The sequence below is a fragment of the Alosa sapidissima genome, chromosome 5 (genome assembly GCF_018492685.1).
Source record: "Alosa sapidissima isolate fAloSap1 chromosome 5, fAloSap1.pri, whole genome shotgun sequence".
Classification (NCBI taxonomy): Eukaryota; Metazoa; Chordata; class Actinopteri; order Clupeiformes; family Clupeidae; genus Alosa; species Alosa sapidissima.
In genome coordinates this window covers 7,035,376-7,060,289 of record NC_055961.1, presented here as the reverse complement: position 1 = coordinate 7,060,289, position 24,914 = coordinate 7,035,376, and the positions used below count along the sequence as shown (strand labels likewise).

Here is a 24,914-nt window from a genome sequence, read left to right as displayed (position 1 = left end):
CGGTCTAGGAGCAGTAGTCGGTACAAAAGGTGGGTGAAAAAGAAGATATAATAAGAAAACTTAAGAAGAACAATAGCCCACAGCATGGCGAAGCTGTGGTCTTGCTGGATCAAACCCACTAATAATATGAAAACTTAAGAAGAACAATAGTGGGCTTGCTGGATCAAACCCACTAATAAATAAAGTAAACTTAAGAAGAACAATAGTGGTCTTGCTGGATCAAAGCCACTAATAAATAAATAAATAAAGTAAACTTAAGAAGAACAATAGTGGTCTTGCTGGATCAAATCCACTAATAATATAGTTTTCTGAAGGTGTTGCGGGCCGGATTAAAATAGCAATAGGCCTAGTCTACTGGCCACTTCAAGAATACTACCCGGTATTTGCGTGAGAATATATTAGTCTGTGAAGATACTGTACAACGCAGATCCACAGATCTGATTTGTTTATGTCATCCTGAAATAATCTAGCAGTGACATGAAAGCTTAGTATGAAAGCATTGTTCTTAATTGTAGTGGCAAAAAGTGAAGCACTGCACCAGTGCCTATAGGCTATATGCTGCGGGCAACAGCTCTCTGGTAGTTGTTGTAGAACTCCAAATCAGTGTGATTTAACCTTATAGGCTGGTAACGTTACATGATCCCTACAGACACGTTCTTATTTTTAACCGTCAATAAGTATGAAAATTAGACCGGATCTGACTATTTGTGGTTTGCTAGCTCTATTTAGCCGCCACAGTGGCTGGTAAATTGCAAATTCACCCGCCAGCGCACAAAAGTATTTGGCGGGGGGCGAGTGGCTAATTTCCATCCCTGGTCTGCAGGCTAACAAAGCATTGTTTTCTATGAATCCAAATATTGGAACTCCAAATAAAAGTAGTCTATGACCTTGTGGCAGCCTATCAAATTATCTGTTTCTGTTTTTACATTAATAATTCAAAACCAACAATTACACTCATGGTCATGGAAAAACATTTGTTGCCTTCAGTCTATAGCCTATACTATCAGAAATATTTGTCCGAAATGTTAGACTAAAACGACACTGCGAGGATACCATATCAGTCCACCAATAGCCTTTTGTATTCCACTTTTATAAACGCTCAATAAAACCATAAAATGTTCTTATTTCATCCAATGAAAGCAGGCATTTTGCGATCTCTGCCCAGTGGAAGTTTGCGAATGAAATGGTCCAACCAGTGCTTCCAGCACCGTTTTGTAAACGCCCCCTTTTCCCAAGTAGATGCGGTGGCTCCTATCTGACCAATGTCCTTCCACTAGTCCTGACAGCTAACCAATCGTAGCAGTCTTAACATGCTCTGTTGGCTTTACATTTACGGGGCTGCTTCAGGAATGTAAACTATTCGACAGAGGCAGACATGGACTTAACAGTTGATAAACTGGAACAAATGGTAAGCCTTCTTTTTATCCTAACAGCAGCCGGAACAGCTATTGCATGTTAACAATCCAGACCATTCTTGATAGTGATATTTTGTGTAATATTTAATGAATGGAGGATGTAACATTAGCTAGCTAGCATTAGCTGACTGGTCGCAAATCAAATAGCCTACCACATCTTTCCCCCGTTTCTTCCCTCTCAATTGTATTGCGTTGAAAAGGGAAACATATGCACGCATCGTTTATTCTTAATACATTTCTGCAGTGTGTCTCAAAAACAGTGACTGATTCTGTTACAATAAAAGGCATGGCACACACACCGAGTGAAATGCTTATTTAGATTGCTCACAGGCGCATTTGATCCTCGCTTTACAACGAGGACATGGAGTACGGGAAAGGCTGCGTTTGCAAAGAGGCCGTATCTGAGTCCCTGGGACCGCGCTCCGTGTACGTGACCGTTAATTTTCAAATAATATAAACGCCCTCCGCGTGTTTAACCTAAAAAAAAGGTTTCCATTCTATCTTAATGCAAAAAACTTGAATAATGTCCAGTGTTATACACGACGGAGTGAAATGTTGATCTGTATTCCTAGTTAGGATATTTTAGCTACGGATCGGTGTAGGCTAGCTAACGTTAACCCACTGGAGGTAACGTTAGTTATGTTATGCTACCTTAGCTACTCAGCTAGCTTGCTAGCAATAGCATAGTTACATAGCATAGTTCTACTACTACAAACGAGAAGAGCAACAAGCTTGTTGGCGGTGACTTGATTCGTAACGTTAGCAATTTCAAGTCCCGTAGCCAGCATGCATATCTTGCATGATGAAGTTAGATTCGCGATTTGCGTCACGCATCTCGTTTTATTCACTAAAACAGGTTGAAGTTATTTTTTAAAAAAAATTGTGACCGCAAATGGTCAAACATTGATATTTGCCATTATAAGCCAATGTCTGTGTATTGTCATCTGTAACGTTTAAGTCAGCTGGAAATGAACACAGCGGCTAGTTAACCACAACCTCGGAACACCAGTTGGTATTTGCCCCTTGGGAATATAACGTTAATAAAGAAACACAACGTTAATGTAGTTGACTTACATAGAAGGTACACATATAAGGCTTGTGATGGGCTGGATTTATCAAGAATTCTGAGGTTGTTAACATCGGAAATTGCACTAATAACAAAAGTGTGTCTTGTCTGCAGTGTTTCCTCTAAAAAAAAAACTTTTAGCAGCGGTGGCAAGCCTCTATTTACACACAACACAATTTTTAAAACTAAGGCTTAGACTCATAGGACCTAGTTATTGTCTATAGCTTAATTTGGACCAATAGCCTATTCATATAAAATAAACTTATTATTAGCGAAGCTGCGAGGCAACCCATAGTGCTATGTTTTCTTCCCTATTATTATTGGGGGCCAAGCAGAGAAGCTCCCATTGTGTTTCTATGATTTCTTACTATTATTATTACAGTGAACATGCACTGTACTGTTCTTCCTAGGTTTCTTATTAGAGCGCTCTATTGTTATCCGATTTATTACAGTGCATGACAATGCACTGTACTGTTCTTCCAAGGCTTTTTACAGTGCATGAAAATGCACTATTGTTATCCGATTTATTACAGTGCATGAAAATGCACTGTACTGTTCTTCCTAGGCTGCTTCTTACAGTGCATGAAAATGCACTGTACTGTTCTTCCTAGGCTTCTTATTCTTATTACAGTGCATGAAAATGCTTCTTCTTCTTCTTCTTGTTCTTGTTCTTGTTCTTCCTTCTTTCTTCTTTCTTCTTTCTTCTTCTTCTTCAAAAGGACACGTGGGGAATGTATTTTTCACTTTTGTGAACTTTATACTTTTTGAGATATTAATAAAAAACAAGGTTATTTTTCCCCATAGACTTAATATGGGCTGATGACATCACAATGGGCTAATTAACTTGATTTGCACCTGTATCAACTTCCAGCTGCTCATCTAGGCAAAGAATCAGTTCAACTGATTGCACCTGTATCAACTGCTTTCTGTTGAACTAGGCCAACTCTCTCTGTGTCTCCCCATTCTACAAGGATATAAGGCACATTTCATCCAACTTTCTATCCATTCATCCTCTTCAAACCATTCACTCATCCACCCATTAAACTATCCATCAACATCCATTAAACAATCTGCCTATCAACATCCATTCAACTTTCTGTCTATCAACATCCATTACACTATCTACATTTTTTTTAAACTATATACTCTGTCTCAGGCTTTAAGCATACAATATGGCTCTATTAAGACTGCCGTTAAGCAATTAGAATCCTAGGCCAGGTGGCCAGGCTATATTAAACCTCATCTACCTAGTTCAGTCATTTCAACTATATTAAACTTCATCATGTTGGTTGCCAATTAGCACATCATCTGTTTTAACAATATATTTCACACCATATGTTTTGCATTTTCATGCACTGGTAATTCCCTGGAATTGCGTTTTCTAGTTCTTCTTCTAACACAATTAATGCAGCTTCAACCGTTTAACGTAGAAACTTCATTCAAACTATGTTACGTAGGTCTTACTTAGGACATCTGGGCGATGTATTTTTCATCTTTGTAACTTTAATAATTATTTAATAATTTAACCTTTGAAACTATCCACCTATTTAACTGTTCAGTCATTCCAACTATATTAAACCTTATCTACCTAGTTCAGTCATTCCAACTATATCGAACCTCATCTACCTAGTTCAGTCATTCCAACTATATTAAACCTCATGTTGGTTGCCAATTAGCACATCATCTGTTTTAACAGTATATTTCACACTATATGTTTTGCATTTTCATGCACTGGTAATTCCCTGGAATTGCGTTTTCTAGTTCTTCTTCTTCTAATGCGTTTAATGCAGCTTCAACCGTTTAACGTAGAAACTTCATTCAAACTGTGTTGCGTAGGTCTTACTTAGGACATGGGTGCTATGTGTTTTTCAGATTTGTAACTTTTATACTTTTTAAACTATTAATTAAAAACTATTAAAATTTCCCCATTGACTTAACATTGCCCTTTATGACATCACAGCAATTAAAATCTTCTGCCAGGTGGCCAGGCCAGTCTCAGGCTTTAAAGGAACACGCCACCCAAAATCAGTAGTAATATATGTTCTTACCTTTCACGAGTTGAGTCATACCTCTCCCGCGTCGGTATGTGCACAAACGCTCTGGTGCGCGGCGCGAATGTGTTAGTATGTTGCTATGCTAGCGGCCTCTGCCGTAGCCGTAGAGGGAGTCACGTTGCACTGTTGTGCGGTGGACTTTCAGAATGAATGGAGTCGGCGTTTCTTTAATATCGAGGCGCTAGTTTGTCCGATCATGAATTGCGCTGTCTGTCTGAAAAAGACCCTTCCCATGCAGTCAAAATGAATGGGAGTCTTCAGAACAGGCTTGTCATAGTGTCACCCTGACATGCCAGTGCGTAAAGTAAAATGTGAATGACTTGTTATTTTATCAAGGATTACTTCCTTTTTGCAAAAGATAAAGTACAATAGGCATTAATTAGTAGGCCAGCAGCATGTTGAAATTATGTGCCAAATTGCGTTTTTTATTACAATGATAAAATTGTAAAAGGACGTGACCGAAGCTGAGGCAAGCCTGGCAATAGGCCTATAGGCCCGACGCTATTGTAAAGCAATTTACAAAAGATTCACTGAACAAAAATGCTGATGTGGTACATGAAAATTTAGCTAAAAATGTGGACAATGCAATAAAGCATTTTGGACGATAGGCTATATTGGCACACAGAATAGGCTAGGTAACAGGCCGATGTGCGTTTTATTTGGAGACTGTTTTGCGAGACAGAGACTGAGTTTGCTGCTGATATTCTGGGGATAGGCTACAACATAGCCAATGTAGGACTTTAGCCTTTTAACATATTTGCTGCATTGGATCAGTCTTTCTAGAAAGAACAGGCAAGAGCTTTCTAGCCTCACGTCAGCAGTGCCTCATCCCATATACATTAAAACACAGCGGATGGCGGGCGGGTGCAGTTTTGAAAATTGGTCAAAAAACTTTGCTGATGGATGGACTAAGTTTTGCTATGCAGTTATGGTTGAAATAATAGCCCATCAGCGCATCTCTAGTGTGTGTGCCTCTCTCTCGCTCAGAGGGGAGGGGGAGGCTGAGGGGTCAATCAAGCATGGATTCTAAACTCTGTGGTGGATAGGATCTACAATTAGGTGTTAATTAATATTACTACTTAGGTCGAAGTACTCCCAAGTGCTATTGCGCCAGACATTGTAGTTCACCTGTTTATTCGCTTGGAAAATCGTCACGTTTCATGTTGTGTGACCTTACACATTTTTAATCAACTACTTGTGGAACTGTATTTAAGTAGGGAAAACGTGGATGTGTTTGATTAATGCCATCTTACTCCCGCTACGGCAGAGCCCGCTAGCATAGCAACATGCTAACACATTCGCGCCGCGCGCCACAGCGTTTGAGTGCACATACCGATGCGGGAGAGGTATGACTCAACTCGTGAAAGTTAAGATAAGAACATATATTACTACTGATTTTGAGTGGCGTGTTCCTTTAAGCATACAAACTGGCTCTATTAAGACTACACACCTTGTTCAACTGCTTCCTCTGCCAAAAACTGTTTCAAAATAAAAGTCCTCACTACAATATTTCACTGTTAAACAATTTAACCCTTTAAACTACTGAACTTTTTAACTGTTCAGCCATTGTAACTGTTACTTGTCATCAACTATGACTCCTACCCACTGTAGTTAGTTAGCATGTTAGCATTGTTATCATTTTTAGTAAAACTGCTAAAAATGATTAGTTAAGTTAGCTAAGTAACATGGTTAGCATAGTAAGCATGTTAGTTAGCATAGTTAGCATGACTGCTAAAAATGATTAGTTAGGTTAGTTAACTAACATGGTTAGCATAGTTAGCATTTTAGTTAGCATAGTTAGCATAACTGTTAAAAAATGATTAGCTAAGTTAGCCAAGTCACATGGTTAACATAGTTAGCATTTTAACACTGTTAGCATGCTAGTTAGCATAGTTAATATAACTACTAAAAATGATAAGCTAAGTTAGCTAAGTCACATTGTTAGCATAGTTAACAGCATTAACATTATTAACATTAAAAAAACTGCTAGAAAACAGTAGCTAAATTAACGAAGTTAACATTATCTTTTAACATAGTTAGCATAACTGCTAGCAAACATTAGAGCCATTCTACCTAAATAATTTAACCATTTAAACTATCCACCTATTTAACTGTTCAGTCATTCCAACTATATTAGACCTCATCTACCTAGCAACCAATATAGTTTGTTTTTACTCTGTATGATATTTTACATCTCATTTTTGCATTTTCATGCACTGTATTTCCTTCAGGAAATGCAGCGAAGCTGCGTGGCAACCCATAGTGATTCTAGCTTTTCCTATTTGGGGGCCAAGCTGCGAAGGCACCCATTGTGTTTCTTAGTTTTCTTATTATTAGGGGTCCGAGCAGCGTAGCTGCAGGACTCCTATTGTTTCTGTAGCGTTCATTTTTGCCCAAAATTCTGTAAAAGTCATACTGCAGCCTAAACCGTAACTCCAAAACTCTTCAAATTTTCAGGTATGGTTACCAGTACCCCCCTCTACCCATAACCCAAAATTTGGGGTACTGCACCCAAAGGTGGCGCTATTGGGGAAAAAAGTTAATTATGCTAATTTCTCCTTACCAGATTGACCTAGACTCAAAATTCTTTCATAATATTAATCTCTAAACTTAGATGCATCTTTTTAGCCCTGGTCTTATGGTCTAAAAATGTTTACTTTTGACACAATTTCATGGAAAAGCCAAACATTATAAAAAGTTTCACACTCTTCTCACAGACAATGTTTAGACCAAGCCTCACAAAAGTTATCGCTCAGAATTTTGATATTTTGTTCCATTTCAGAGATATAGGCCAATAAAGTTAGACCACTTAGGCCATTTTTCCTAGATCACCTATATTCCTATAAACATAAGTCCTAGAAACTTCACATTTTCAAGTATTGTTACCAGTACCCCCCACTACCCATAACCCAACATTTGGGTACTGCACCCAAAGGTGGCGCTCTTGTCAAAAATGCTTATTTCTCCTTACCAGATTGACCTAGACTCAAAATTCTTTCATCATATTAATCTCTACATTTAGATGCATCTTTTTCACCCTGGTCTTGTGCTCTAAAAATTTTTACTTTTGCCACAATTTCAGAGAAAAGCCAAATATCATGTCAAGTTTCACAGGCTTCAAAAATTATCAAACCTTCACCAAAATTCTCACAGACAATGTTTAGACAAAGCCTCACAAAAGTTATCAAAAATAATTTGGATATCTTGTTCCATTTCAGAGATATACCAATAAAGTTCGACCACTCAGCCCATTTCTCCTATATTCCTATATGAGTACATTTTTTTTCTTTGGAGAACAACCATACAACCATCATTATGTGGATACCATTAACAGTGCACATTTTCAGATCTGTACTCTTTATAAAAAGCCCTTAATTCTATTGTCAAATGTATGCTAGGAATTTTCTTGATGTTGTGTGTTTGCCAACACACATTTTCACCATGTGAATGTGACTGCCAAATATGTAGGATTGTCAGTGGCTCAGTGGGATGATGCCTAGTGCTGGTTTTTGTTAGGTTGAGAGTTCGAATCCCTGGTAGTGCTTTAGGCTCTAGCTCGAATACTATTGGTTATTGAAGATTCACACCATTGAACAGCACCTGAATGACATCAGGCAATCAACACAGTCATTAGTTGCCAAGAATCAGAATGCCGAGACACTCTGACATTAAGGGGAACTTTTTTGTTTACTATTTTTCCTTCATCATTAAGTCTATTTCATCCATTAGTGTTCTTCTCTACAAATGTCTAATTGCCCCAGAATTTCAAAAAGATTTCAGGTGTACTCTTTCAGGTTTATTGTCAAATGAATGCTTGGAGTTTTTCTTGTGTGTTTACCAACACACATTTTCACCATGTGAATGTGACTGCCCAATGTGTATGATTGTTAGTGGCTCAGTGGGATAATGCCTTGTACTGGTGTTTCTTAGGTTGAGTTCGAATCCCTGTTAGAGCTTTAGGATTTGTCATTTAAGGGCCTGTCCCAATACCTCCCCTACCCCTAGATTTTTGCCCTAACCCTCGTTTTTGCGCGTGCACGTGTAGGGCTAGTGTGTCCCATTACCTTAGGGAGCAAGGGGAAGTGCTACTTTCCCCTTAAAATCAACCCTCAAAATATAGCCAGGACCAATGCAGGCTTAAAACGAAGTGGGAGATGAAATTACCCAGGATACCTTGCAAGCTTAGTGAGTCGGTCAATTTTTGGGGGCCAAGCTGCGAAGCCCCATTGTGTTTCTATGATTTCTTACTATTATTATTATTATTTAACATCTTCCGCCATTGTAGTCTATGGCAGCCCATAGAACCGTCTGGTAAAAAGTTGTGAAATTTGGCACACCGATTGGGGACAGTCCCATGATTAATTTCACCAAGTTTCAGTGTCGGCTCCTTGAGGGCTCTAGCGCCACCAACAGGCCAAAGTTGGACGTGCCTTCACGCACGTAACTTTTGACCTGTTGATCCGATTTTGAAAAATGAGGTAACGTTGGAATCCTTGGACCAAGCCGCCATGATGGATTTTCCACCATATTGGATTTCATCAAAAACACAAAGTCTTCAAAGGTCACAAATTTTGTCCGATCGACACAAAACTTGACAGATATCATCTACAGACCATGCCTCATTAATGCATTGCTTTTTGTCTTCGGAACTAAAACCGTTCGCGCGTAACAGCCAATCGAAATTTGCGGCGAAGCCGCCAAACAGGAAGTGAGCTCATATCTCAACAACCCATTGATCTATCATAACCAATCTTAGTCCATGGACTCAGGACCCAATTAGGGGGACACTCAAGAAATCTGGTGACCTTTGACCTCTAGGGGGCGCTGTAATTAAGAAACATGCCTTTTGGCCTGTAGCTACTGTTGTGCTTAGAATTAAAACTCACTAGTGGTGTCTGGTATTACTGTTAGAGGTCCTTAGGAAGACCCAAGTCAACTTGTGATGTCATCGTAATTGATTCGGCCGCCATGTTGGATTTAGTCAAAAACATCAAAAAGTTTTCACAGGTTGCAAATTTCATCTGATCTTCACCAACATTGGCACAGACCATCTTCAGACCATAACCTATCAATATATTGCTCTCTGGAACAATTGACAAAAGCATTCGCCCATAACAGCCAATCAAAATTGGTGGCGACGTCGCCAAACCGGTAGTGAGCTCATATCTCAGCAACCCTGCCATGTATCATAACCAAACTTACTACATATGACCCCATTAGGAGGACGCTCAAAAAAAATGTGGTGACCTTTGACCTGTAGGGGGTGCTGCAATTAGCAATATTGCATTTTGATGTGTAGTTGCTGATGTGTTTTATCAATCTTTTATTTTTTGATGTGAAACTGATGACCACATGTTCGATCCAGTTAATTCTAATGCGTGCATGCAAGGGCAGGGCAGGACTGGGTGGGACGGGCTGGGGTGATTAGGTCGGGGGGCGGGGCTGGCTTTCGGAGGCAGTGGCAATATTCAGCCCTGTTGATCCCGGGTGTCTGCTGAGTTCTATCTCGTCACCGTGGCTACTCCGGCCTATCCTGCTTGGCCCCCTCATTGCTGCTTGCAGCTATATTTAACAACAACAACAACGGGGTCCGCGGTGTGTTCCGCGGGATTTTTTTTTTCTGGTTGCTAATCACATAATTTTAACGTGATTTGAGAGGGACAGGATTCAGGAAAGGACTGTCTTCAGCAGCCCAATCTTCTGTCTGACCTGCGTCATGTTGTCCCATGCATTAAACCACGTCACTGCTTGACTACAGTAAATGAAAGACATACTGAACATGTACATTGTCATAGTTCACGTTGACAATGGAAAAAACGCGTAGCCTACGTTTTGTGCCAACATGTTGTAGAAACACAACCACAGCCTTTATTTGGTGCAAATTATCTCTAACTTTCTTTGGTTACAGTCTGTGATTCAAGTTCACAAGTTCAAGTGATGCAGTCATGGTGGGCAATAACATTTAATATGAACTTGTTGGAGACTAAGAAGAGAGCAGTCATGTTGAATGAAGTGATGCCTCATACTTCAGAAATCCCATTGATATTTTCTCCCCGAGTTTGTGTGTGGACCACCCCACCCCACCCAATCCAACCCATTGCAGAAGTCAGAACTCACCCTCTCTCTGTCTGTCCAGTGCCCCTTTGACTTTGTGCTCCTGGTGATCTGTTTATGGAAGCAGTGCAATGTTAAAAGGGCATTGGCCAGGGGTTTCTCTCCAGGCCCTGGGCCCCACTCTGCTACACCTCTGCTGCCCCCCACTGGCCAGGGGTTTCTCTCTGGGCCACCAGGGCTGGGACCCCACCTCGCCCTGCCTCTGCTGCCCCCTACTGGCCAGGGGTTTCTCCAGACCCTAGACCCCACTCTGCTACACCTCTGCTACGCTCCACTGGCCAGTGGGGGTTCTCCAGACCCTAGACCCCACTCTGCTACACCTCTGCTACGCTCCACTGGCCAGGGGTTTCTCTCTGGGCCACCAGGGCTGGGACCCCACTCTGCCCTGCCCTGCCTCTGCTGCCCTCCACTGGCTGGGAGCAGGCTGCACACAGGTGCTCTGACTTCATTGCACTACTGTACAGGACAGCTAGCAGTGCAATAGTATTGTCAAAGCGTCTGAGGGCAGCCCAGCGTCCGAGACCGTGTAGAGATCACATGACTGCACTCGTGAACGCTGTCTGTGCAGGACTGCTTACGGTACTTGGATAAGGCAGAAAGGATGTAGCTCATCCAAACACATCGGTCAGAATAACACTAAAGATGCGCTGTGTCTTACTTGCTTGGCTTTACTTACACAGGCACACTGGGACCCAAGTAATCGTGATGGCTCTAGAGACCGGCGTCACACACACAGAAATAAATTTAGTAACAGCTTTGTAGACATGACTTGTTATATACATACACACACACACACACACAGAGGTTGCAGTGAAGCTGATGGCTGTGTGCCAGTGTGTTTCTTCCAGAGACACGTCCGTGGCGGAGTGGTCAGCTGCTAGAAAGCCTGACCCCTGTGACCCTATCAGTATTGTCTCCGCTGGCCATTGAGTTGAGTAGTGCAATATTGCTTATAGGGTTTCAGGGCTCAGACAGAGCGTCCGGATGCCGCCAGCCAGGTGAGCAGCCAGCCACGCCGCCCATGTCCGCCTGTGTGTGTCTAAAAGATGAAACTCTGAAACTCTAAAGGATTCATGTCTGTGTCTAAACAATGACACACACACTCACACATTTCTATAACTGTGAAGCTGCTGCTCGCCTCTCTGCGTGTGAAGAACACACACACACACACGGAGGGCGGACTCTCAGGTGTTTGCTTTGTAGTTCCAGAATGTAGAGGTGACTCTAGACTGCGTGTTCAGGCGCATGAGGTGGGAGATGCAGCAGGAAAAGGACGCCTCTTTTCCGGTGAGTTCCCATATCTGTGTGTGATCAATCGATAGATGGGTAGATAGAGATATTTCATTCATCCTGAGAAAAATTTCAGAAGTGTGTGTGTGTGTGTGTGTGTGTGCGCGTACGTGTGCAGATGTATACTTTGTGAGCTCTGCTTTGAAATGGGGTTCTGAGAATTGTGCAGCTCAGGACTCCTGTACTGGACTGAATGGGAATGTGTGTTAACTATTCCATAACACACTTAAAGGTCCATTGTGTAGATCTTGCAGTAAAACAAAGTTAAGGTTATTTTTCACAGCATCCTTCAGCACAGGCTTCCTTATTGGAGGCTTTTGTAGATTTGCCTTTTATCAATTAAGTACAGTAAGCACACATGTATACATTAAATCATATGTACAGAACCAACAGCATCCCATCTGGTACACTTAAAAATCACACATTGTTAGCAGATGATCACACACTACAAACCACTGTGACTGGCCTGCGCTGAGTGATTTATTATGTTTTAAATATTTAAATCCTTACTTGTGTTTGCTGTCTCTCCCCACCCCCCTCCACACACACACACACACACACACTGGTCTCAGCTGGACCCCCTGCTGCCCTTCGAGGAGCTGGAGTTTTTCCAGAAGCGCCTGGCAGCGCTGGTCGGGGAGACCAGAGAGATCCGGGCGCAGAAGCAGCAGACGATGGCGGCCATCGTTGAGAAGGTGAATCGGAGCACCGAGCTGGCTAGAGATGTCCAGAGCTGCGCAGCAGTGCCTGGGGTCGCCGCCCTGCTGCCCGCAGCAGAGCGCGATGCAGAGGGTAAGACTGCAATGGCCTTAATGGCTCCTACACACAGTTGCGTGCGTTGCAGTGCTGGAGACGCATCCCATTCACTTTACATGGGCTCACGTCATTCGTTGCCAAACTGAATTGGGGGTCCATTGCGTCGCGTTTCTCCCATCACTCGCGTTGAGAAGTTCAGCTGTTGCTGCACCGACAGATGGCACCGGCCAATTGACGGACGCCACCAGCCAATCAAATTACGGTTATACTTCGTCATTTGCATAGCTACCGTCGGGAACACCCACTGGTATGCGTTGACTGAACGCAACTGTGTATAGAAGCCCTAAAGGTGCTCTAAGCGATGCCACACGTTTTTTTAGGCTTAAACATTTTATGTCACTTACGGCAAACATCACCTAACCAACCGCTAGTTGTCTGTGTCCTGAATACCCTGTAAAAAAAACGTGATCTCTGTGGAGAGCCTAGGCTCCAAAAATGACAACAAAAACAACCTGGGCAAACCTAGCCCATAAAAACATTACAAAATGTTCCAGCAAATCACAGACGAGATGCGTGTTCAGGAGTTTCAATTGCATGGGAGCAGCACGGGAGGGAGGGGGAGAAAATTGCGAGCTAGCTCTCTGTTTTGTTTGAAAATCAACAGAAGTGATGTTACCCAGCATCACTTAGAGCACCTTTAACTCTCTCTCGCGTGTGTGTGTGTGCAAATGTTGTATGTATTTGCATTATTCATTCAGAGTTTAAAGTTCTGTCATTGAGTCAGGCAAGGGCTCAGTTTTTTGTGACTTCAGGCACAGAATTTGTCCTTGTTTCAATCCCTGATTTTTACCCTTTACAACACGATTGGCACAATGTCTTCACAACACACCACATTATTGGCTCAATGTATTCACACGTCGACGTTTTGCTGCGGAAGGGGTGGGATATGTGTAGACTACTGCCATTTTGATGTTACCAACTAACCACATGCATTTCTATGGAGGATTTTTTGAGTGCTGTGTCTCATTAGAAAGTCTCTGGTTATAGTAGTTGGTACAGGTGCTGGTGGTAGCCGTAGCTGGTTAGCCTGTTGAGCCAGACGCACATCAAGATGTAGGGTCTGGGAACTTACCATTGGCACTGCTCAATCCACGGGGCGGGATAATCGGTTGTCAAATTTCCTCTGCACGCAATAGGATGGCACTACAACTCATGAGTCCCATGCATTTTCCCACCAGCGGAGCTAGTTGATCAAACTTTTGCCAATTTAAAAAAAGCTTAACTCGAGTCGCGATTCAAAGACCGCTGTTCGCCAGCAGCAGCATCCATCTTCTTTGTTTTCAAGTAGCAGGAAATTCCGGAACCTTCGCCGAGTCTATACACGATGTGATTGGCCTGATAGAAGTTTCATTTTTCCAGCTCACAAGCCAACGGAGAGTTGCTAGACCACCCTGGCTGCAAATTACATTTGCTGCCGCTAGGGTGCGTCTAGATTTTTTAGGCTAGTAGCTTGTAGCTTTAACTGGTACATAAATTTCATTCAGTTCATGGTGTCCTGTGACCAGCAGATGCCCCAGTGGCAGTGTCGGTTGTGCCTCCGTCCAGACCAGATGCTCGGGGTGCCCCTGTCCAGCCCCAGCCCCCTGCCCAGTGCAAGAGCACCCGTCCAGGCCGAGGAGGAGCCCAGGACAGACGAACAGGTCAGAGCAGCGCGGGAGCGCCCCCTGGGCCACGGGGCAGAAGGGCATCTACTCCTCCAGGTGAGACTCTCGCAGGTTACACAGGTGTACGAGTCGCATCATGAGCTCTGGCCCCCGTCAGTGACCTCTCCTCTCTTGTCCCTCAGGTGGTCCTCTCAGACGGCGCAGGCCGCCGCTGTGATCGTCCGCAGTACGTTACCACTCAGCCTGAGCAGCAGCAGCACTGTCTACACGCTGCCATCTACTGGCCAGAAAGGGGACATTCCCACCTGCATCCCTGCCCACGCACACTGCCATCTACTGGCCAAAATGGGGACATTCCTATCAGCATGCATCCCTGCTCATACACACTGCCACCTACTGGCCAGAGTGGTAAAATTACTCTCAGCATTCCTGCTGTGCACATGCTGCCATCTGGTGGCTAAGGTGAGAAATGCCTGCTGGTGAATACCATTTGCACTGGAGGCCCAGCATGAATGTCTAGAGGAACACAGAAGACCTTAGGCGAAGCCCACTTTCCTTCGGCAGGGAAGATGCCTCATTGTGTATTTAAGAAAAATATTTTTGTATGTTTTATAAGTTTGTCTTTTTTTTTTTTTTTTTTTTAATATTTGATCTTTTTCATGGTGAATGAAATTCTAATAAAATTGTATAGTACAATGATGTCTTTTTCACTCATGACCTGATCTGATGGCCGGTCAATCAATTCAGACATACATTTCTGTTGAAAATTATTTAATGTATTTAAGTTAACCACATATTATAATGTAACATTCTTTAATCGTTGAACTATCTTTAATCATCTGAAGTGAAATTATTAAATATTTAAAATCTTTTAAGAAGATACATTTAAGAGTCTAAACTAGTCTGTCAAAACAGTGAAAACATTGCAAATATGCTTCAGAACAACAGGCTCAAAATTCATTTCTCAGAACTAGGAATAGAAAGATAAAAATGTCCTGAAAGCAGGAACCCTGAGTTTAAACATCGTACTGAACTATGTCTGTAGGAAAGATGAGATTTGATTGGCAAACATGTTGATACAATACAAAGGTATGAATTGGATAATACTGTAGCTATCAATTCAAATACAGTGAAATAACTATAAAATGACAATCAAAAGAACACATGTTATTTTCTACAACTGCTTTGAACATCCTAAATGTGTGGAGTGGGGCTTGTGATCCATGTGGCGTTGCCCATGGCAACCTGAGGTGGTCAGGTGGGTGGCTCTCTGGTCTTCCTGAATGGCTCCTTCCCTGGTGTGTGCTCCAGGACGATCACTCTGTCACACACACACACACACACACACACACACACACACACACACACACACACCTGCTACTCTGATCTTTGCTCACTTGAGTAACACTGATGCTGTTGCATACCACTGCACACACGTTTGACAAGAGCTTCAGATTAATTTGTATTTATTTATGGTGTACAGTTCCATTGGTGCAACTGCGCCGGTGATTCCCAGTGTTTGTGTGTGTGTGCCTGTTCAGGTGACTCCAAGTGTTAGTGTGTGTGTGTGTACCTGTGTGACTGCAGATGTTTTTGTGTGTGTGGGTGACTCCAGATGTTTGTGTGCCTGTGTGTACCTGTGCAGGTGACTCCAGATGTTAGTGTGTGTGTGCCAGTGTGTACCTGTGCGGGTGACTCCAGATGTTAGTGTGCCAGTGTGTACCGGTGCAGGTGACTCCAGATGTTAGTGTGCCAGTGTGTACCTGTGCAGGTGACTCCAGATGTTAGTGTGTGTGTACCTGTGTGGGTGACTCCAGATGCCGTGGAAAGCAGCTGCCTCCTCCATCCTGTCCTCTGGTTTCGCGGAGCCGTCTGAGGGGTCCCCCACCTCCTGAGGGGGCAAAGCCAACACTTCAACACAACACATCTCAACACCGCATACCTCAACTCAACCAGAGCTAGTGCGCGGAGCTGAGCAGTGCGAATATCCCTCTCCTCGCTCGGCCGCTCCTCCGCTCAAATTCACGTCAGATCGCTCCACTCAATTTCTCTCCCAGCTCCACTTAAAAATCCTCCCGCTCCAGTGAAATCGCTCCACGCTCGCTCCAATTTAAAAGAGGGAGAAATAATCTACAAGCCGAATGGTCATCTTAAACAGAAAACTTAAATCCCAAAGAACTAAGAACAGCAGCAATATATTTCACTCATAGAACTTTTATTTTAAAAGATGATGAAATGAACCATCTTGGCAATATCAATACACTTAAGCCTAAAACTAAAAGGATCAGTGGGATTAATTGCCTAAAGAATACAGGCTTAGCATCCAAGTTTTACTTTAGCCTTCTATTTGATATGAAGCATATTAAAATTTGCTCACATTTTTCTTTGCTCTCCTTAGCACACTCTGTTCCCGCGAATTGTGTCTTCTTAGATTCCAAAATTAATCTTTACTCACTGGAACGGTGTCACCACATGGTTGTTTTTGCTCTACATTGTTAGTATCTAGTTGTTTTGTAGGAATAGTACACTTGTATGACTATCAGTTTCCTTTCTCATTTAGCGAACTCCATCCCCATCAACGAACTTACAGTAGTGTAGTCTACGTGATACGCAGTACTACGCAGTATACCCACTTAAAAAGCATCACCATCTCAGTATACCCACTTAAAATAGGCAAGGATACGTATTGACATTTGGGGTTGATCACAGTATAGGCATCACAGTAGGCCTATATCCACTACCGCTAACTAGACTACACCACTGCTAACTTACAATGGCCGATATCTTTGAAATTTAACAGTCTTGGTTTTATTAGGAAGACATGAATTCTGGGTGGATTTGGGCATGCCTCAGACTCGTGGTGTGAGCGGTATCGGAGTAAAATTGGAGTGGAACAGAGCAGTCACTCCGACCTTAAAATTAAAAAGCGCTCCAACAAAATTCCATCCAATCCGCTCCTCGCTCGCTCGCCCTCAGCCATCTTTGTGTGTGTGTGTGTGTGTGCTCATCCAAGGTGCCGAGTGATCCTCATCAGTCTCTGTGTGTGTCTGTGTCTATGCAGTGTTTCCACTAGAAATGTTTTGAGCAGTGGTGCTGTTGCTGAAAGCTGATGACGAAGCTAAGCTAGGGTAGCATGGAAATCCAGACACAAATCTAGAAAGATTTAAGGGTCTCTGGCTGTGAGTAATGAACATGGCCCAATTCGAGGGGCAGCACCCAGGATGCATTTGAAAATATCACTGCACGCAATTGGATATCACTACGACCAATATTTACTGACTGATTCCAGACTTCGGCGCAATTGGATAACACTACGACCAATGTTTACTGACTGATTCCGGACTTCAACGTTGCAGCGCTGTCGTCATCTGTTACCTCGCCTCTGGCCCGCCTATATCAGATACACTGATGTGATTGGTGCAGCTCGGCTCCAAGGGCATGGGTAATCAGCATCATTACTGATTGCCAGAGTGACTCGCTGAGCAAATTCAAATTGTGCTCTTGCGAGAACTCTGGATTTCCAGGGTAAAGCTAGGGGGGCATTCATTTACATTATTGGTAGAAATTTATATGAAACAGAAAAATTAAATGGCAAAACATAGCATAGGCCACATCTTGCCTGTGAACTAAACTATTACACTTCTCTTTAATGTCATTACATTGTATTTGTGGTGTGTAAGTCTAATTGAGTGCCTGTAACTTTCAGATCATTCTGAGGAAGGCTTGCTTGAGTCTCATGGGTTAAGACTATTAGCGGAAAATAGTTGCTCATAGTGCATAAGGATACAAGGATGCGATTCATTGTGTTCTGTGTCATTAATTAACTATTATTTGCTGATATTAAACCTGGAGAGGAAAGGAAAAGTTTACCAGATTGCTGTTCCTGCGTCCCCACTCGTGTTATACGTTTCTCTTACTACTGATCATTTTTTTTTACTGATCATCAATTTTTGCAGCGGCACTCATATTCTTGCAGCGGCTGTCCGCACCTGGAATGCACTGTAGGGGAAACACTGCTGTGTGTGTGTGAGTGATGCTCAGCTGTCTGTGTGTTAGGGGTGGCACGATTCATGAAAAAAAATTGGAACCGTTCGGTTCGCTTGTCTCGGGTCGGAGCATGTGTGCATCGTACGGTTTTGACGGTTCATGGCATGCGTAATGTAGCCTCATGGCCATATGTGACCCCAATGAAAGCGGAGGTCTGTGGGGTGCTGCAGGTCACGTGTAGAAATGCCAAGTGGGAGCGATAACAAAGGCAGCCCGGAGTTGGAGGATGCACCAGCGTCGCATAAGTCTGTTGTGTGCGAACATTTTGGATTTAGAAAACGGTAGATAGGCTAGAACTGCGACTGTGTGCAAGCATTGTGCAACACGTATTAACTAGTACAGGCCCGGAGTGGCTAATCGGGAGCTTCGGGAGGTTGAATATCTGAGTATCGTGAGCTGAAATGTAGTTCATTTGCTGCGCCCTCGCGGCACTTCAGCAGCTTAGGCTGTGCGGTCGCAGCCCCTTACTAGGGGAGTAGGAGGCTATATGAACCGTGCCACCCCTACTGTGTGTGTGTGTGTGTGTGTGTGTGTGTGTGTGTATGATTGTGTTCTCACCTAAAGTACCAGTAAGAGTGATGCTCAACTGTCTGTGTGTGTGTGTGTGTTCTTACCCAAAGTACAGTGCTCAGCTGTCTGTGTGTGTGTGTGTGTGTGTTCTCACCTGAGGTTCTAAGTAATGTTCTGCTGTGTCTCCTCCTCGCCCGTGCACATCCTCCACGTCCACCTCTCCCTCCATGTTCATGCTAAACACACACACACACACACACAAACCTTGTTGTGTCACATAAACACAGTGTCCTGGTGTTAGTGTGGGCTCTGGACTACTGCACTGCACTACTAGTGGACAGGATAGTTACTCCACAGGACATCACAGAGAATGTAAGGGCTTTCAGATATAACCTCCGGAGTATATGCGGAGGTTTGTCAAACGGATGTCCCAGCCTTCAGGTGATTCAGATATGATGCTAAACTGCGGACCTTATACTGGCCTTATATGGACCTATGTGTGAATGACATACACGCACATTACAGAATCTCTGTGTGGTTGTCGAGTGAGGGGTGGGGGCTTGCAGAGTTTACAAGAGGTAGATAGATAGATAGATAGATAGATAGATACTTTATTGATCCCCAAGGGGAAATTCAAGGGTCTCAGTAGCATACAGACATCACACACAACATGCACTTACAGCAGAAATGGTAAATATAAGTATAAGTATAAACATATAACTAAACTCCACTGTACAATAAAGACAGTAGAAGATAAGAAAGATAAGAAAACTAACAAAACTAAATATACTATATAAATTAAATTTAAAAAGTCAATGTGCTTGAGGGTGATCAAGCATAAGACGCTTGTAGTGACAGGGCCGGGACTGGTAAGGTGCTAAAGGGAGTGAGTGTCATGGTGAATGTGCAAACAGTAGTCCAACAGTCCTTTAGTTATGTGTGCATGGCAAGGTGCTCAAGAGAGTGAGTGTCATGGTGAAGGTGCAAAAAGTGGTCCAACATTAGTCCAACAGTGCAGCAGTGCAAGAGTAAGGTCTAGTGACCAGCATAAATAATATGGACAAATAGGAGAGTGAAGTATAATGTAGACGAGGCGAGATATGACGCAGAATATATGCGGCCGCTGTCACAGCTGCTGTTTTTGTTTACAAAATGTATGCATTATGTAGGCTAGAGAAGAAAAATCTATTGTGCGTAGGCTAATACTTGAAGTAGTCACGTAAGTGCGCATACTTGAAGCTGACCTACAGTATTTGTATGTGTGCTTCGAATAAACACATTTATCTGTTTTCAACATTATGTAGCAGAATTACTTGGCTATGGAACCCCAAATCTGGTTTGCGTTGGAGAGAGCATGCACAAACTTGTAGGCCTTGTACCAGCCAATTCATTTACTCAAGACTTCAAGGCCATCATATACAACTTTTTTAAACAACAAATAAAACATACATAACAGTGAAGTGGTTCGTTTTTTCATGGTTTATTTTTCCAAAAGCATCCTCTCCCCATGTGTCTATTGCATTTATGTAAGGAGCTTGGAACAAAGTTTTTTTTTTTTTTCGTTTTCATTTTCTCTAGGCATATTCATTCTCAACAAATAGCGGGCTCAGCAGTGAGGTCATGTGAAGGCTATCAATGAACAGAATACCGACCGTGTTGGCTAACAATTTATTAAATACTACTGTTATTGTAGTCAACGGCGTCGTTGTAGGCCACTGCCTTTTCATCGCCTTCTCCTTATGATGAGCAGTAGAACAACCGGCTAAGTTCGGACTTCCATATGACCATTTATGTTGTTCAGATATATGGCCCAACTGTTTAACATCCGCAGAACCTCCGGTCTTACACGTATGTCTGAAAGCCGTGTGTGTGTGTGTGTGTGAGTGTGTGAGAGAGAGAAAGTGTGTATGTGTGTGTACTGACTGGTCAGAAGAACTCACACAGCTCTGGAGAGGAAGAGGGGCCCGGGGCTCCTGGCCCTCTGATTGGCTGCACGGTCTGCCATCATGCCCTGATTGGCTGCACGGTCTGCCATCATACCCTGTAGGACGTCGTCCAGCGTGGAGCTGGCCCTGAGGGAGGACACACACTCCTTGGGTCAAGTGGGTTTCTGTGTTCCAGTGTGTGTGTGTGTGTGTGTATGTGTTAGTGAATGTGTTTCTGAGTGTTTGAGTGTGTGTGTGTGTGTGTTAGTCAAGTCAAGTCAAGTCAAGTTTATTTATATAGCACATTTCATACACAGAGGTCATTCAATGTGCTTTACATAAACAAAACCAAACGATAATAACAAATAAAAGCATAGAAGGGCAATATAGTCAAAGAATAGTTAAAAGGTAAAGATCATAATAAAAAGAAAACATAAAACACAAGGTAAAATCATTTAAAAATAAAGAATAATTAGTAAGCAAAAACAAAGGCAAAAGTAGTAAAAAAAGTAATAAAAGACAAAGTAGAATAATTATCGAGGCAGATTCAGAATTTGTAACTCGGCACAGTTAGCAGAAAGCGTCTGAGAACAGTTTGGTCTTAAGTCTAGATTTAAAACTGGCTACAGTTGGGGCCTTTTTAATGTCATCCGAAAGTTGGTTCCACAGCTGAGCCGCATAGCAGCTAAAAGCTGCTTCACCATGTTTAGTTCTAACTGTAGGTTTTACTAGCAGGTTTTTCACCTGGGACCTGAGAGGACGAGAAGGTGTGTACTGCTGAAGCATGTCTGACAAGTATTTAGGTCCTGCTCCATTTACTGATTTATAAACAAGCAATAGTGCTTTAAAGTCAATTCTGTGACTTACTGGAAGCCAGTGCAAGGACTTAAGAATTGGAGTAATGTGGTCAGTTCTTTTAGTTTTTGTTAGAGTCCTAGCTGCTGCATTTTGTATCACCTGAAGCTGTTTAATAGTCTTTTTAGGAAGGCCTGTGAACAGTCCATTGCAGTAATCAACCCTGCTGGAGATAAATGCATGAATGAGTTTTTCTAAGTCATGTTTTGACATCAGCCCTCTGAGTTTGACAATATTTTTGAGGTGGTAAAAAGCTGATTTAGTTATCGCTTTCATGTGGCTGTTGAAATTTAGATCACTGTCAATTAATACACCAAGGTTTTTAACAGTATCCTTTGCCTTCAACCCTTTTGTGTCAAGGAGAGTGGCAACCCTAAGTCTTTCCTCATTTTTACCAAATATAATTACTTCAGTTTTTTCTTTGTTCAGCTGAAGAAAATTTTGAGACATCCAGGTGTTGATTTGTTCTATACACTGACACATAGATTCAAGAGGACCATAGTTGTTTGGTGATAGAGCTAAGTAAATTTGTGTGTCATCTGCATAGCTATGATATGAAATCAAATTATTTTGAATGATTTGTCCAAGTGGGAGCATATAGAGGTTGAATAATAGTGGCCCCAAGATCGACCCCTGGGGAACACCACAGGTTGGGGAGTGTATAGGCCTTTTCACACAGAGATCACGCAAAATTTGCGGGAAGAGGAGACGTCTTTTTGCGTGTGGAGACGTGTGTCTGAAAACGAGGTGAAAATTTGCCGGCCTGCTGATCTGTTCACATGATGCGGCATTTTGGGGAGCCAGGAGGCAGGATCAGCTAGCAAATTAAAATGTGACGTGCAACAGGGGGCGTGTAGAGTGATAGTCGTAGGCCTTATTATGCGTGGGCCTTCAGATGCAGCAGGTGTGTGATTTCCAAAACCATGGTGGGAGAACCGACTGCACTTTGGTTAGCTTGCTGTTGCTTAGAATGTTAGATTCTTGTGATCGATGTCTTCAGACAATAAAAAGTAATTTGGAAGGGAAATTGAAGAGAAGAGTTGCCCCCTGCGTTGGCCGTGATTGCCCTTTGAAAATCAGAGGTTCACAGGCTACTGTAGCCTTGGTCAGTGGCACCGCAAGCCGTAATCCTGTATGCACTGTGCGTACAATTTTTTTTCAATACATGATTTTATAACAGGCCAAATACAAAATAAATGTTACAAATATCGCCTAGATATCTCTAAACATTAAAATCAGAGGATATACATATAGGGCAGACAGATGCTCATGAGGTCATGCTTTGTTTTATCTCTGGATTTTAGGATAGCCTATTATGGCAACCGACTGCATTCCGAGCTACAGCTCAACTCTAGCAGGCGTTAAATGACTGGAGACTTTGTGAATTTAAAGATTGTCATAATGTGCTGTCTCTGCTATTGCTGCTTTTGATCAGTTAGATTTATTTGCAATCTCCTGTGGTGGGCTGGACATAGCATCGAAATGCCCGCCCAGATTCCCCTTTCCACCTTAACGCATTCACACTGGTGCCGGAACAAATTTTCTCAGCAAAATGTCTAGGGTGCTTGGTAGTAAATTTGGCGAGACACTTTGTCCCGCCGTTACACCTTGGTCTCTGTGAAAGGGACAGTCGTTCAGTCCGATTCTGGTACATAAAATCGTGGGGATTTTGGCAGTGTGAAAGGGTCTTAGGTTACCTCTCTGTCTCCTCCATGCCCTCTGTTGGCTGGTTCTTTTCTATGCCACATGCCAGAGCCTCAGTTCCTAAAACACACACACACACACACACACACACACACACACACACACACACACACACACACACACACACAAAGAGCTTTCTATCAAAATCAAGTACAAACTATCACCGAGATATTTAATCAGATTAGAAAGATTGAATTTGATGATGCCAGCACTGTGAGTATGTAGAAATATAAGTGTGTATGTGTGTGTGTGTTTCTAACCCATCCCCAGGCCTCTCTCGGGGCTGTCATGTGTGTGATACGTGTGTGTGTGTGTGTGTGTGTGATTTTAACCCATCCCGAACCTCTCTCAGGGTTGGTGTGTGTGTGTGTGTGTGTGTGTGTGTGTGTGTGTGTGTGTGTATGTGTTATTTTAACCCATCCCCAGGCCTTTCTTGGGGCTGGTGTGTGTGTGTGTGTGTGTGTGTGTGTGTTATTTTAACCCATCGCCAGGCCTCTCTTGGGGCTGGTGTGTGTGTGTGTGTGTGTGTGTGTGTGTGTGTGTTTGTGTGTTTCTAACCCATCGCCAGGCCTCTCTCGGGGCTGGTGTGTGTGTGTGTGTGTGTGTGTGTTATTTTATCCCATCCCCGAGCCTCTCTCAGGGCTGGTGTGTGTGTGTGTGTGTGTGTGTGTGTGATTCTAACCCAACGCCAGGCCTCTCTCGGGGCTGTCGTCCACTGAGACGAAGTCCTCGTCTGACAGGCGTCCCTCGCTCTGCAGCTCCTCTGATGGCTCCTCCTCTTCCTCTGATGGCTCCTCCTCTTCCTCCCCCCACTCTCTGTCCACCGCCTTCTCCAGCATACGCTCCTCCTCTGGGAGAGGAAGGGAGGAGACACACACACACACACACACACACACACACACATGCACACACACACACAGTAGATACTTTTAAAAGGGGTGGTCAAACACATACCTTCCTCATACGCTATTGGTCAAATACACACCTTCCTCATACGCTATTGGTCAAATACACACCTTCCTAAAACGCTATTAGTCAAACACACACCTTCCTCAAACGCTAGTGGAAACACACACACACATATTCCTCAAACTCTAGTGGACACACACACACACACACACACACACACACACACACACACACACACACACACACAGTAGAGACTTTTAAAAGGGGTGGTCAAAAACATACCTTCCTAAAACGCTATTGGTCAAATACACACCTTCCTAAAACGCTATTAGTCAAACACACACCTTCCTCAAACGCTAGTGGAAACACACACACACATCTTCCTCAAACTCTAGTGGACACACACACACACACACACACACACACACACAGTAGAGACTTTTAAAAGAGGTGGTCAAAAACATACCTTCCTCAAACGCTATTGGTCAAATACACACCTTCCTCAAACGCTATTAGTCAAATACACACCTTCCTAAAACGCTATTAGTCAAACACACACCTTCCTCAAACGCTAGTGGAAACACACACACACATCTTACTCAAAC

The 24,914-nt window shown here is 43.0% G+C and overlaps 2 protein-coding genes across 6 annotated transcripts in view; one reads left to right on the top strand and one right to left on the bottom strand.

The window, feature by feature from the left end:
• Window positions 1-1,252: 1,252 nt before the first annotated feature.
• Window positions 1,253-15,055, top strand: LOC121709181 (translation initiation factor IF-2-like). Of its 3 annotated transcripts, none has more exons than XM_042092352.1 (5): window positions 1,253-1,408; window positions 11,853-11,936; window positions 12,512-12,731; window positions 14,261-14,455; window positions 14,542-15,055. In XM_042092352.1, the coding sequence occupies exons 1-5, from the start codon at window positions 1,376-1,378 to the stop codon at window positions 14,574-14,576; spliced, it is 567 nt and encodes a 188-aa protein (XP_041948286.1). In that variant the 5' UTR covers window positions 1,253-1,375; the 3' UTR covers window positions 14,577-15,055. The 3 variants fall into 3 exon arrangements, with proteins under 3 accessions (XP_041948286.1, XP_041948287.1, XP_041948288.1); XM_042092353.1 differs by having other exon boundaries at window positions 1,254-1,408; window positions 14,264-14,455; XM_042092354.1 differs by lacking the exon at window positions 1,253-1,408 and adding an exon at window positions 11,360-11,647.
• The window catches only part of LOC121709180 (inactive serine/threonine-protein kinase TEX14-like), a 45,076-nt gene continuing 35,164 nt past the window's right edge, over window positions 15,003-24,914 (bottom strand). Inside the window, exons 26-32 of one of the 3 annotated variants that reach the window (XM_042092351.1) lie at window positions 24,083-24,250; window positions 23,394-23,460; window positions 20,928-20,988; window positions 20,857-20,897; window positions 19,071-19,152; window positions 16,159-16,250; window positions 15,003-15,680 (exon numbers count right to left, since the gene is read on the bottom strand). In XM_042092351.1, coding sequence (XP_041948285.1) covers window positions 15,614-15,680; window positions 16,159-16,250; window positions 19,071-19,152; window positions 20,857-20,897; window positions 20,928-20,988; window positions 23,394-23,460; window positions 24,083-24,250 — 578 coding nt within the window. In that variant the 3' untranslated portion in view covers window positions 15,003-15,613. Of the gene's footprint in view, window positions 15,681-16,158; window positions 16,251-19,070; window positions 19,153-20,856; window positions 20,989-23,393; window positions 23,461-24,082; window positions 24,251-24,914 lie in introns of all 3 variants that reach the window. The other 2 variants (XM_042092349.1, XM_042092350.1) reach the window with 2 other exon arrangements.

Bases quoted from the DNA above. Each gene is read 5' to 3' on its own strand.
- LOC121709181 (XM_042092352.1), top strand. From the start codon at position 1,376: ATGGACTTAACAGTTGATAAACTGGAACAAATG. The intron at 1,409-11,852 runs GTAAGCCTTCTT...TTTGCTTTGTAG, and splicing joins TTGATAAACTGGAACAAATG to TTCCAGAATGTAGAGGTGAC. The intron at 11,937-12,511 runs GTGAGTTCCCAT...CACTGGTCTCAG, and splicing joins AAAAGGACGCCTCTTTTCCG to CTGGACCCCCTGCTGCCCTT.